The sequence below is a fragment of the Lithobates pipiens genome, unplaced genomic scaffold (genome assembly GCF_037356315.1).
Source record: "Lithobates pipiens isolate NorthernLeopardFrog02 unplaced genomic scaffold, aLitPip1_a1.2 Scaffold_3, whole genome shotgun sequence".
Taxonomy (NCBI): domain Eukaryota; kingdom Metazoa; phylum Chordata; class Amphibia; order Anura; family Ranidae; genus Lithobates; species Lithobates pipiens.
Window position 1 is genome coordinate 232,714,776 of NW_027507790.1, and position 14,572 is coordinate 232,729,347.

Genomic DNA, 14,572 nt, shown 5'->3' on the forward strand with positions numbered 1-14,572 from the left:
TAGCTCTCATCTGTCATGGAAACCCAAAAGAAAGAAGGGGAAGAAAGATTTAAAATCCCTGAACTGTTATATCGGCTGCATAGGCGTTGGGCAGTGACAGGTCATCACCCACATTTGTAAGTACAGTTACAGGGGAAGGATGGGGGGGGGGGGTGTATAGTGTTAGCTCAGCTTTTCATTTTTTCTGAAAAGATGGACTAACCCTTTAACCTTTCATTGCAAATATACCGTTTATATAGCAAGCCTTTGCACCTCTTCATAATTTCATTTTTTTTTTACTGTTACAATTGGAATAAATAGATATCTGATTTGCTGCTATGGATCACTATACTTCTGTCACTGCTCAGTGCTTCTCCTTATTGAAATAACTCGGTAGAATGTGTATGGAGAATTGCCTATTTGGAGTTGAACATAGTCTTGGTTGGTGGGAATTCCTACAAGTAACCTTTTCAAATATTTCATTATAAGACACTTCAATACTATATTTCAAGGATCACAAGCCATGAAATCAGTAACACACACTGCCTTAGGCTCTTCTTAATAAAGCATTGTATCCAGGACTTGATATGAAAGCGATGCTCGATAAAGCACTCTAGTATATAATACGAGTGTACCATTTACTTTCCATTTGTACAAATAAAAAAAGAAAGTTCCATTACGATATGTTCTGGAGGAAATACAGAAGACGATGGGTCAAATAATTCATATACCATACAGGCTGCCAAGCCTCCTTTATCATGATTGGTTATTTTGTCATTTACATTGCCATTATAAAGTAGATTCGGCACTACACGATCTTCACTCAGAAGTGACAGTACTGCTGAGCCTCTCCTAAAGCCTGCCTTGAAAACACATTTGCAGTGTTATTTATTTCAGAGGGTACTTTTGTTAATAGATGCTTGCCCCAAATTACCTAATTCTTGCCTAGACGAGAATGACGTCTGCCTGGAGATTGCTAGCTGCACGTTTTCAGCCAGGCTTCTGGGGGATGCCAAAAGAAAACCTGCACCACGCCAAGCCCCTAAAGCAGCCACTCGGGAAGGCCACTACTATGGGTGTCGGTCACAAGAGCTCTTCTAGCTCAATACCTATAGAAAAATCGAACAATGAAGATGCACTCAATGCAAAGCCCACTGATAACTAAGTTCATTGTGTATAGCTGGCTGTTGATATAGTGCCTGCCCTTAGGCCACGCCTCTCTTACATGTCAACATGGCTTAATCATAGAAGCGGAGACCCAAATACAGGTGTGACAATAAAATGAATGAACATTTTATGGAGCTTCAGAGTTTTTTAATATCTGCCCCTTGACTGCCCCTTGAGGCACCTTGACTGCATAGGCTATTCTCTGGCAAAGTTGAAATGAACCATTAATGCTTCTCCATGGGCAGTGACTTGTAGCTTTATACAAAGTTATACAAAATGAGGTTTGCATAAGGGTTACAACTGTTGGCTTAAGGGGTACATTTATGAAAATATTTGCATAGCATTTCACCCAAAACATACACTATACTGTTAAAGGTATTGGAACGCCTGCCTTTACACGCACATGAACTTTAATGGCATCCCAGTCTTAGTCTATAGTTGGCCCAATATTAAGTTGGCCCATCAGGCCTTCTTGTCCAACATCAGTGCCTGACTTCACAAATGCGCTTCTGGAAGAATGGTCAAACATTCCCATAGAAACACTCCTAAACCTTGTGGACAGCCTTCCCAGAAGAGTTGAAGCTGTTATAGCTGCAAAGGGTGGGCCAACTCAATAATGAACCCTAAGAACTAAGACTGGGATGCCATTAAAGTTCATGTGCGTGTAAAGGCAGGCGTCCAAATACCTTTGACCATATAGTGTATGTACATTCGTTCTGCATCGATGGGGGAAAAAACATATTATGTTAGGCTTTTTCCTGTGCTGTTTAAATGTTTTTCATTGATTTTAGAAGGAAAATACTGCATTTGGCCACTAGATGTTGCTTAGCATCACAGAAAATGTCTATGACACTTAGTGCCATCTATTGGCCAGATGGCGTATTTCCCATTTTAAATCAATTAAAAACATTAAACTAGTACAGTAAATAGCCTAACAGTTGTCTTTGCTCCATTTGCACATAACAAATGTACATGAGCTTTCATTGAGTGAATTGATAGTGTTAGTGCAAGTCAAATACAGTATGTTCCCAGGTGCTTCTAGGATGCTTTGAGATGCTTTTTGAGCAACTTGAGTTGCATTTGAAGAAAAAACAACTAAACTCAAATGCAAAACAAAAGTCCATGGACATGAGCCCTAACTGTCTGTTCTAGGCAATATATAACTTATTTTTACAAATGCAGAAATAGTACACACATATGTATTGCCTTTTATGTGGTACTGTACACTAAAGATCAAACTCTGCAGTGCTTTATATGTAGAATCGTATGTCCAATTTCTAATTTCTTTAAGGAATCATTAACAGGTTTTATGGCATGAATGGGCTGCCACGGCACCACAACAGATGAAAACGCGAGTTTTTTTTTCAAAATGCACTGTTGGGCATCATGTGTTGCACTCTACAGTGCTTTGGGGTGCCACTCACAATGAATGCCACCACATCAACAGCAAGTGAATTGCCATGTAGTGGGGCAGCATGCATTAACGCATGCATTTTTGCATGTGTTGATACCAAATGCAGAATGTAAATGGGCCTTCAATCACTTGCATGTGAGGCAGTATAAAATAACTCAGAAGACAGAAGGTGGAGATGCCGCACACCAGAACCTAGCTGCCATACAGAGAGGTAAAGGTACGTTATCAGCCTGGGCGAAACATGTTAGAGGAGCATAGCCAGGAGGAGTTCAGGTTGAAGCTGTATTTTGTACCTCTCTATATAGTAGCTGGGTTCCAGAGAGCAGCATTTCTACCTTCAGCTGGCGTGATTGAGCTTGGTTGAACTTCGGCAACCGATCTGTGCTTTGGACTGTAGGGGGAAGGTTTGCAGTGCTTTGAGCTGCACTCCAAGCTTTTGTATGGGTCGCAGTATAAAATCATTGTCCATAATATTTAACCAATAATGTTCTTCACCTGAAAAACGAATGAAACCACCACATCTAATGCCGTGTACACACGGTCGGATCTTGTTGTCGGAAAGTTCGACCACGTGTATGCTCCATCGAACATTTGCGGTCGGAATTTCCACACACAAATGTTTGAGAGCAGGTTCTCAAATTTTCCACCAACAAAACTTGTTTTCGGAAAGTCCGATCATGTGTACACAAGCGCGTCGCACAAAAGTCCACGTATGCTCTGAATCAAGCAGAAGGAACTGCACTGGCTATTGAATTTCCTTTTTCTCGGCTCGTCGTACGTCACCATGTTCCCATGTTCAGAATTTCCTTTGGAAAAAATCCACAGTTTTGTTGTCGGAAAATCCGATCGTGTGTACATGGCATTGGGACTGGTAAACTGCAATATATTACATTTTTTATACCTGTATATATACAGTGCATTCCTAAAGTATTCAGACCCCCTTCACTTTTTTTCAATTGTGTTATGTTGCACAATAACAGAATTTAGAAAACAAAATTTTACAAATGTCTGTGAATTTATAAAAAAAAAACAGAAATATCATATGTACTTAGATATTCAGACCCTTTACTCAATACTTTTTTCAAGCAGCATTGGCAAAACGTTTTACACACCTGGATTGGGGGAATTTATGCCATTTTTCTTTGCAAATCCTCTCAAGCTCAGTCAGGTTGAATGGGGACCATCTATGGACAGCCATTTTCAGGTCTCTTCAGAGATGTTAAATAAGGTTCAATTCAAGGCTCTGGCTGGGCCACTTTGGGGTATTCACAGAGTTGTCCCTAAGCCACTCCTGTGTTGTCTAGACTGTGTGCTTAGGATCGTTGTCATGTTGGAAGGTGAAAATTAAGTCCTGAGTGCTGTGGAACAGGTTTTCATTGAGGATATCTCTGTACTTTGCTCCATTCAGCTTTCCCTCAACCCTGACTAGTCTCCCTGTCCCTGCTGCTGAAAAACACCCCATGACATGATGCTGCCACCACCAAGCTTCACTGTTGGGATAGTATTGGGCAGGTGGTTTCCTCCAGACATGATGATTAAAATTGAGGCCAAACAGTTAAATCATGGTTTCATCAGACCAAAGGATCTTGTTCCTCAAAGGTTGAGAGCCCTCCCAGTGCTTTTTTAGAAACTCCAAGTGGGTCCCCATGTGTTTTGCACTTAGGAGAGCCTTCCGTCTTGCTACTCTTCCAAAGCCCTGATCGGTAGAGGGTTAAAGTGATGGTTGTCTTTCTGGAACTTTATCCCATCTCCATGCAGGATCTCTGAATCTCAGTCAGAGTGAAAATCGGGTTCTTGGTCACCTCTTTTGCTAAGGCCCTTCTCCACCAATAGCTAAGTTTCGCTGAGCAAGCAGCTCTTGGAAGAGTCCTTGTTATGCTAAACTTCTTCCATTTGAAAATTATGCAGACTATGCTCTTGGGATCCTTCAGTGCAGCAGAACTTTTTTGTAGTCTTCCCAGATCTGTGCCTAGCAATAATCCTGTCTCTGAGCTCGGCAGGCAGTTCCTTTGACCTTATGGCTTTTGCTCTGATACAGTATGCATTGTTAGCTGTGAGGCATTTTATAGAGAAGTGCCTTTGAAAGTCATGTCTTATCAATGGACATAGATAGATAATAGTTTACTACAGGTGAACTCCAAACAAGGTGTGGAAATATCTCAGCAACGATCAAGAGAAATGAGAGGCACCTATTGCAAAGGGTCTGCATACTATGTCAATGTGATTTGTCAGTTTTTCCTTTTTCATACATTTGAGACATAAGTTTCTAAAATTCTGTTTTCAATTTGTCATTATGGGGTATTGAGTGCAGAATAACAAGAAAAAAAAATAATTTAAACAACTGTAGTATCAGGCGGCAACATGACTAAATTGGAAAAAAGTGAAGGGGGTCTAAATACTTTATGAATGCAGTATATAAACAGTGTGTGTATATATATATATATATATATATATATATATAAATGGTTTAATTAACTATTTATAAAAAACTCGAATCGGTCAACTCACTTTTTAGAGGAATTGATTCCTTTCCCCCATGTCATTGTCTTCATCAGTGTAGATCTTCCCTGGAGGGCTGTCAGGCTCTGGACTGATGCAGCCTGCGTGGCGGTGAGACTGCTAGAGACCACTCTGTCTCTGATGAGCCCCATTAACAATAAATGGCTGATCAGTGGTAAGAGGAACTTGGATTCAACAATTCAACAGAGGGAGGGAAAGTACATTATTTCTATTATTTCTAGTATTATTATTATATTTCATAGACCACATTCAAGGTAACAATGACTAAATATTTGTTTACAGTAAACGGTCTCTTTAAAATGACAGTTACTAAAAGCAAATCAATCATATGAATGGGCACTCCAGGCAACAATGAAAACCAATCATTGAACTGCCAATGCAATCCAGGGAACAGTGCAATATATCATCTCTGGATCTCACCGGGAGATAGAAAATCAGTAACTTATTGACAACAAACTTTATTATTAAAGTGGATCTGAACTGAAAGGGGGAGATTTAGTATGTTTTAGGGAATGTTTAGAAATGTCAAATATGCCTAAGAAGAAGGTTGACATTTTTATTTTTGTCTTGAATTTCTCCTGGAAAAATAGCAGTGCATTTCCTGAAAAGTTCTGTAGCCTAACAGTGGTATATTGGCGGTGTGAGATTTAAGGTGCTTCTGCCTTGGACTGTTATTCTTACCAGATTTGTAGTCAGGGCAGAAATTAGAAATCATGGACCCTGTACAGACTACCTGACAAGGCCCACTAGAGCAGTGAGTAGTGTATGGGGGGCAGAGAACAGTGTACAGGGGCAATAAACAGTGTACAGTTAGGAACAATGAGCCGTATATGGGGGACAGCATTGTGCAATATGTGGGAGTCAGAGAACAGTGTACAGTTATGAACAGTGAGCATTGTATGGGGGGCAGTATTGTGCAATATGTGGGGGGCAGAGAACAATGTACAGGGGCAATAAACAATGCACAGTTAGGAACAGTGGGCAGTGTAAGAATCCCTGCCCAGAGCACGGCAGCCAATCACAGCAGGGTGGGGGTGAGACTCAATGGTAAGGGTGAATCAAATGCAGCTGGGGCAGGGAGAGGTAAAACCAGTGGAAGCCAAAGTCTTATGATGGATTGTGACTATACCACAGGGCCAGCCTAATGGACCATCCTGTTGGGGTCTGGGTCCAGTACATGAGGGATGCCTATGCACCCACAACAGCAGCCCTGTTTGGAGTTGTAAAGGTCTCCCTGTTTCTGCTTTATTCATTCTATGGATCTGTAATTTTTATTGAGCTTCTTGTTGAACATTACCACTCCACTCATAAGATCACCAGTCAGTGAGGCAACTCTGACATGAGGAAGTAAAGTCCTGCTACCCTACCAAGATGATCACCTCCACAGTGGAGAACAAGACATGGTAAGTCAGCAATGGTGAAAATTCAGCAACAGGGAGTGTACAGGCAATACCGGTGACTAGTGCTTTGCCAACTGCTTGACTTTTTAGAAACAGCTCCCACAGTACAGGTCCTCTTTAATGGAAATGTGTAAAGTCGTGTCTATGCAAGCAATTTTACGTTTTTGAATCCAACTAAGTTCCTTTCAAATGCTGGTTCACATTTTGCAGCTTTAGGAAGGGGTGAGCATTGCCGTACAGTGGTTCAATCACTGCTTTCCAACCATGACTTCCTATTGTTTACTTTGTTTGAACAGTGGACAGACTAGAATGCAGTGTAATGCCTTATTGTGAGATAAGAGTTATTTGTAATTATGCCATCATGGAAGCCTTCAAGGTGCTTACTCAACACTAATCCAGTTTTATACAGTAACTTTGTGGGCAAATTTATGAAGCTTCCTGCAGGACTTCCAGACTTTGTTTTTCTGTAGCATTATTCTGTGCTCAGTCAATCTATATCTCATTATACAGTTGTGCAAGTAGCATGTAATTATTAATGCAATTTTTGTTTTCTTCAGGCCAAAATTTGGAGGGAAATATTGTACTGGAGAACGAAAACGCTACCGCATGTGTAAAGCAAACCCGTGCCCCAAAAACCAACTTTCCTTCCGCCATATGCAGTGTACAGAATTCAACACCGTTCCTTACAAAAATGAACTGCACACATGGCTTCCCATCTACAACTTAGGTGGGTATGTAGGCAATATGGATAAAAGAACTTTGTGCAGACAAATATTCCCATGGGGACAGATATGTAAAAGTGGCCTGTTAAGTCAAGAAATGTATTTAAGCATCTGATGCTGGAAGGACTGAAAATATCCAAAGAAGCTAAATTTCTAAGCAAAACGCTGAAAATAATGTTGATGACATCCACATTAAAGTGGATTTAAACTCTCCCTAATGCCCTCCCATAAAAAGCTTATCTATCAGTTTACCCAATTTTACCCCAGATGCTAATTCTGGCCATACACTAGTAGACTTTCAATCAAGCAAACATTTGTATGAACATGCATATGAAAATTCATACGAAAATGTTCAGTACATTTAATGACTTGAGGAATGTCATCCAAAAGTATTTCAAATTTTTGTTTTCTTTTAACATTTGAACATTTTTGAATGACTGTATTTATTACCCAAATGGAAATCACACACACTGTTAGAGATGTGTTTGTTCAAGGAAAATTTTCCATTCTGCTCCTTCTAATTTCTTTTAAAACTGAACATACATTTGACCAAACTAACCATTAGGAAATCAAACAAATGTTCTTAAAACAAAAAAACTTCTAGTTGAATTCTAGTATATGGTATTTAATACCTGGGTGCCTCTGTATCAGCAGGTTCCATGACTTGCAGGAAGTACGAACCAATGGTGTGCACAATTGTATTGACCAATATGGCATATAAATTACACCAGTGTGAGTTCCCTACCACAACCCATGAAGTCATCCCTTGTGCCATAGTAAAAGCAAGATCTCTATTAGGTTAAGAATGGGAAATACAAAGACGGGTGGGACTTTAAATATGCCTCTGAGAACACAGCACTCACAATATATATAATACAAAATAATTTTATTGGATTTACATATCATTTGAAAAGCGCCTATCGGCAAAAAACTTGGAGATTTATACCATACAATACAGAGCATCATGGTGCATTTCATAGGAACATAGAAGTTGGTATATGTATTCAATGATAGGTTGGTCAATGCATTTCACAGGTCATGTCTACCAGCCCATGGGAACAACCCACCGCATACCGTGCCTTGAAAGAGTATTCATACCACTTGAAATTTTCCACATTTTGTCATGTTACAACCAAAAACTTAAATGTATTTTATATGATAGACCAACACAAAGTGGCACATAATTGTGAAGTGGATGGAAAATGATAAATAGTTTTGACATTTTTTTTACAAATAAAAATCTGAAAAGTATGGCATGCATTTGTTTTCAGCCCCTTTACTCTGATAACCCTAACTAGAATATAGTGGGACCAATTGCCTTCAGAAGTTACCTAAATAAAGTTCACCTGTGAGTAATTGAATATCAGCACAAATACAGCTGTTTTGTGAAGCCCTTAGAGGTTTGTTAGAGAAACTGCATCATGAAGGCCAAAGAACACACCAAGTTTATTCAGAAAGTATTCCTTGACTATTTACCAAGTGGCCACTAGATGACTCTACTGAGTTGCTCCCAGATGTGACACTTTGGAACTTGGGATTTCTCAAGATTTATAAGTGACGTCTGGCCGGCATCTCAAAGTCCTGATGAAGCAAACGTATGGGTTTGCGAAATGCATTGACGTGAGTTGAGACCACAGGATGCTAAGCTGCATGCTGTGCCCTGCCGAACCGACGTTATACTATACATGGCTCCTACATTCTGAAAATATCTTGACACTGCCGATGCTCTTTAGACTGAACTGAATCCATCTCTGGGAAGACTGCGACCTAAAACTGCTACACTGGATGACTGAGGTTTAAGGTGGCTGTAAGAGGATAACTCTGCTGATAACTATTCATACTCAGTATCGATATGAGTCTAATGTGACCTGCCCCCAGCACCCCCACCTGTCTATCTAGGATATCGGTAAGGGGTATGTACGGAGATTATCTATTGAATCCGACAGACTCTTAAGCCGCGTACACACGGGCGGACTGTCTGTCCAACTTAGTCCGCCGAAACACATTTCAGCGGACAGTCCGCTCGTGTGTGGGCTTCAGCGGACTTTTTCAGCGTGCAGTCTGGCGGACTAAGTATTTCAGAATTTCCGTAATATTGTCCGTCCAACTTTGGTTTCAGCGGACAGTCCGCTCGTGAGTAGGCTAGTTGGACGGACTAAGTATGGCGCATGCTCAGAAAGGATTTACACGGCGGAAGGTTGCATTGCTGCGTATTGGACGTCCTAATTCTAGTCCCGTCGTACGTGCTGTACACGTCATCGCGCAAGCTTTCAACGGACTGTCTGTTCATCGTGTGGGGTCAAGTCCGTTCATTCAAAAGTAGGACGGACTGTCCGTCGGATTGTCTGACGGACTTAGTTGGCCAGAAAGTCCGCCCGTGTGTACGCGGCTTTAGTCTAAAGACTGTTAGTGAAAAAAACGTCTTTCCTAACAGTGGAAAGTGACAATAGTGCAATAAATGAACACATATATTAAAAATAAATATAAATATTATACATAAATTAAAAATAAAAGGTGTGTATAAAAGCATAAAAAATTATGATAATAGATATAAAGTGCTACTGTGCAAAGAGGTGCATTTCCCACTTTTATGATCCTGTATAGATTATCAGTGAGATGTGCATGTGCATAGCATCCAGTATTATATAGTATATCAATATTGCATTGCTGGGTTGTTCAAAGAAGTGCTCCTGTACAAGTGTATGGTATCCAAAACTAGTCTACCTAGATGTAATAAACCGCTAAGTGCAATAAAGTTCATGCGATTATAAAATCCAGAACATGCCGTGGTGTTCCTCACTCTGGTGCTCCCCTTACGTATTGGAAAGCGCAGCGTATATATTTATTTAATAAATAGCAGTGCCCCCTATATTTGGTACACATTTGTGAGTGGATAGTGTAGGGAAAGGGTGGATGCTTGTCAGTGTCAGAGAGAGATAGCCTTAGAAAATAGGTTCCTGTGTGAATAGGGTGAGATTACTGACACTGCTGGATGCCTTACTACTCACCAGCTTCCAGAACTACTTAAGTAGGACCTGTTCAGCCTTCTCAAGTGGCATTTGTGCCACCATCCTGCCAGTCAGCCACCTGCCTGCTGTTGCATCCCCTGTAATGTAGGCCATATCTCTGTGATACCTTGTGATGCTGAAGATATACCACTGCATATCAGCGTTACTGAGCCTGTTACTACTAGCATTACTGTGCCTGTTACTACCAGTGTTACTGAGTCTGTTATTATCAGCTTTACAGTGTCTGTACCTACCAGTACTGCTGTACCTGGTACTATAAGTGTTACTGAGTTTGTTACAACAAGAGTGAGTGGAATTGTTACTTCATGTGGCTACCGCCATATTACTAGTGCTAGTGATTTAAGATTGCTACCTACCTTGTTATCTTTTACACCTGCAACTTCTAAATACAATACTTTTTCATCCTTACCTGGACTTTATTCTGCTGTTCCCTTAACTTGGCTATCGTTCTCCTGGCCCTGCCTTCAGACGTCCATAGATGAGTGGTGGGCAGGGGCTGTATATATGAGGGGTCTTCAAAAAGTTTACACACTTTTTTTTATATTTAAAGTGATGTAAACCCAATTCATGAAATTTGAGCTGGGCACATCTATCCGCAGTGTTTTGTTATCTCTCTTCAAAGCACCCCGTAGCTTTGTCCTGCTCCGTTCTTCTGTTATCGGCCTGATAACTTTTGACAAGCTCTCATAGATGGAAGCCTGAAGTGTTTGTTGGGGGAGGTTGATATAAATAGATTAGCACATGGCTAAACTAGTCACAGGCATGCTCTGCATGTGTAGGGCGGAGGTGTGTGCCTTTCCTCCAATCAGCTGTCTCACAGTGTCTAGCAAGTATCCACACCTACAGGGGAACCAGGAAGAGAAAATTCTAACACAATGTGCGCTTTCTAAACAGTATATAAAGCTGAAGACAGCAGATATACATGCAAAACTTATGTAGGGAGATTTGTTTCATCCCTGTGTATCATCTGAGGCTGTTCACTTCACTGGGTATATGTGAGGGTTTACATCCACTTTAATAGAGTTAAAAAAGTGCAGAAACTTTTTGAAGAACCCTCATATACTAACAGTATATTTCAGTGAAACGCTCTCTTTAATGAGTTTTTCCTTTTTCTTTTTTTCTTGCAGCACATCCCTGTGAACTCCATTGCCGCACAGTAGAAACAAATTTAGTAGACAAACTTCTTGATGCAGTAATAGACGGAACTCCATGTTATGAGGGCAACAGCCAAAAAGACGTCTGCATTAATGGCATGTGTAAGGTATTTGGTATGTTTCATTTACTTTTCAGTAATTCTCTTTAGTGTGTTGTTTTTTTTTTTCTTTCCATAGATACTGCAGGGTTTGGAAACATTTTCTTTCTTTCTATCAATGTTTACATTATTTATGGATGTGGTTGCTTTCAGGGATATAATTAGCAAATCAGTGCATTGAAGCATGAGGAGATGCATGGTGGAGGGTTGTTTGTCTATTAAACAAATGTATATATATATATATTTGTTAATGCCTGTAGCATAATCTCAAAACCAGGTTATACCTAGAAAATCTGTCAACTGGGACTGATCATTTTTTTTTAACACCCCTGTTCTGCTTTCAAACCCCCCCCCCCCCCCCCCCCCGATGTGTCCATGTCTAACGGGGTAACATTAATTCATTCTGATATACTCACGATATACACAGCGCACAAATATCACAGTCATTGTATCCAACACACTAATTAAAAAAATAAAATAAATGAAATCCTTCCATTACATATGCTTTTCTACACTAAGCCTACCGTAAAGAAGAAATTCAGGCATATGTAATGTAATTAGAGTGATGTGCTCAGGAGTATGAAATCCATCTGTGGCCAGTCCATAATGGGTGCAGGGGTGCCGCCCCCGCCCCCGCCCCCACCCTATTTTGCATGCAGGGCCCTGGACTCATAGCTTTCTATGAGTTTATTTTTTTTTTTCAAGCACGTGATTAGAGCCTGAGGCTCTAATTGGCTTGAAAAATGTTGTGACAATAGCAAATCAATAGTCACTATCGGTTTGCGGCTTCTCCTCCTGGGCAATCATGACAGGAGGTGGATCTAAAGAAGACCAGGTTAGCCACCAGGAGAAGCTCGGGAAGCCAGGCCGCTGTGACCCTGGAGGGGTGAGCGCAGACCTGGAAGGGAGGGGTTTGTTTCCTGCCCCTCCTAAAAAGTTTAGTACCAGCCGCCACTGATGAAATGTATGACATAGGGGTTGATTTACTAAAGGCAAATAGACTGTGCACTTGGCACAGTGCAATTGCTCCAGGGCTTAGTAAATGAGGTAAAGCTTCCCTTTGCAAAGGGTATGTAAGCACATGCAAGGACAAAAAAAAAAAAACATTTTAGCTTGCACATGATTGAATGATGGAAGTCAGCAGAGTTTCTGCTCATTTACTAAGCCCTGGAGTAACTACATTTTTGCCTTTAGTAAATCAACCCCATAGTGTCTATAGTGCAGGGCTCAGGCGTGTGTAATGCAGAGTTGCAGGGATCAAGAGTGAGTAATGCAGAGGGTGCAGGGCTCAGGAGTGTGTAATGCATAGGAGGCAGAACTCAGGAGTGGTGGCACACAGAGTGTAAGGCTCAAGAGTGCATAACACAACAAATGCAGAGCACAGAGATATGTAATACCAGGGAATGCATGACAAATACATTATATAGTTACATAGGTTGAAAAAAAAGCACAAGTCCTAGTTTAATAAGGGGAAAACCTCCATATACATAATTATTTGCCCAAATACAGAATTGTTTGTCCATTTAGTTTTTTTTTATAGTGTGTACCCCACTTAAGAATGCAGAGGCTGCCTTTAGAACCACTTTAATTCCAGTATATCCTTTATAAATTAAGGGTACCAAAACTGAATCTCTGGGTACACCACTAATAACCTTAGACCATTCAGAGTAACATTTATCACTAATCTCCAAATTCTGTCTTTTAGCCAGTTTCCTATCCATTTACAAACTGAATTTTCTAAGCCTGTAGACTTTACCTTTCACATTAGCTGTGTATGGGGAACTGTGTCACTGTGTCAAAAGCTCTTGCAAAATACAAGTATACCACGTCCACAGCCACCCCTTTGTCCAAAGTTTTACTTACATCCTCATAAAAAGAAATCAGGTTTGTTCGGCAACTTTTGTCTTTCATTAATCCATGCTGTCTGTTGCTTAAAATATTTTTTTTTCTAGCACTCTCATATCTTACACACTATACAAATTAAACTAACCAGTCTGCAGTTACTTCACAAAGACTTTGATCCTTTGTTTTAAAAAAATAATCACCACATTGTCCCTACGCCATTTCATTAGTCTATGCCAGTTATTAAAGAGTCTTTAAAAATGAAAAACAATGGCTTTGAAATAACAGAGCTCAAGTCCATAAGGACACAGGGGTGTAAGCCACCTAGTCCAAGTGCTTAATTCACCTTTATTTTGCCTAAATGTTTCTGGACCATGTCAATTTTATCATGGACTTAAGCTTCACAATTTTTATTTTTACTTTTTATACACAGAGCTGAAGAAGGCATTTAATAAATGAACCTTCTTTGTCCCCAGTCGTCAAAATAAATTATCTTGTAAAGGGCCTACATGCTCAGGCCTAACCTTTTTACTATTAACCTCCCTGGCGGTATGATTATTTCGGATTTTAGGTGCTAAAAGCAGTACAATTATTTTGCATGAAAATTTGGGACGTTTTATATTGTAGTCCTGCAATTCTAATGCCGCGTACACACAACCAGACTTTTCAACATCAAAAGTCTGACGGAATGATTCTGGCAGACTATTCGATCGTGTGTGGGCTGCAGCGGACTTTTGATTTGCAAAAGTCTGACAGACTTTAGAAATGGAACATGTTTCAAATTTTTCTGCCAGAACTCCGCCGGACCCAGTTCCTACCGAGAAATCCGCTCGTGTGTGTGCTAGTCCGACGGACAAAAACCGATGCGAGGGCAGCTATTGGCTACTGGCTATGAACTTCCTTATTCTAGTCCGGTCGTACGTCATCACATTCGAATCCGTCGGACTTTGGTGTGATTGTGTGTGGCCAAGTCTGTTCATTCGGAAAGTCCGTCAGAACTCTGTCAGAACTCCTTCAGAACTCCGTCGAAAGTCTGCCGGACTTAAGTCCGGTCGTGTGTACGCGGCATTAGGAATAACTCTCTTAAATCTGTTCAAACCAGAGTCTAGCAGACATCCCGGGTATGATAAAGTTTGAAAAATTAAATCATAAATTATAATATAATAAATAACTATAAATAATTATACCAAATAATAATATAACAATAATAAAAATTATTCAATAATGTCATCAAATCAAAAACACTG

General features: G+C 40.3%; 1 protein-coding gene across 1 annotated transcript in view; it reads left to right on the plus strand.

The window, feature by feature from the left end:
* ADAMTS12 (ADAM metallopeptidase with thrombospondin type 1 motif 12) overlaps window positions 1–14,572 on the plus strand; it is a 678,211-nt gene that overhangs the window by 448,750 nt on the left and 214,889 nt on the right. Inside the window, exons 12-13 of the mRNA XM_077462890.1 lie at window positions 7,038–7,207; window positions 11,359–11,492. Of these exons, the coding sequence (XP_077319016.1) occupies window positions 7,038–7,207; window positions 11,359–11,492 (304 nt within the window). The remainder of the gene's footprint in view (window positions 1–7,037; window positions 7,208–11,358; window positions 11,493–14,572) is intronic.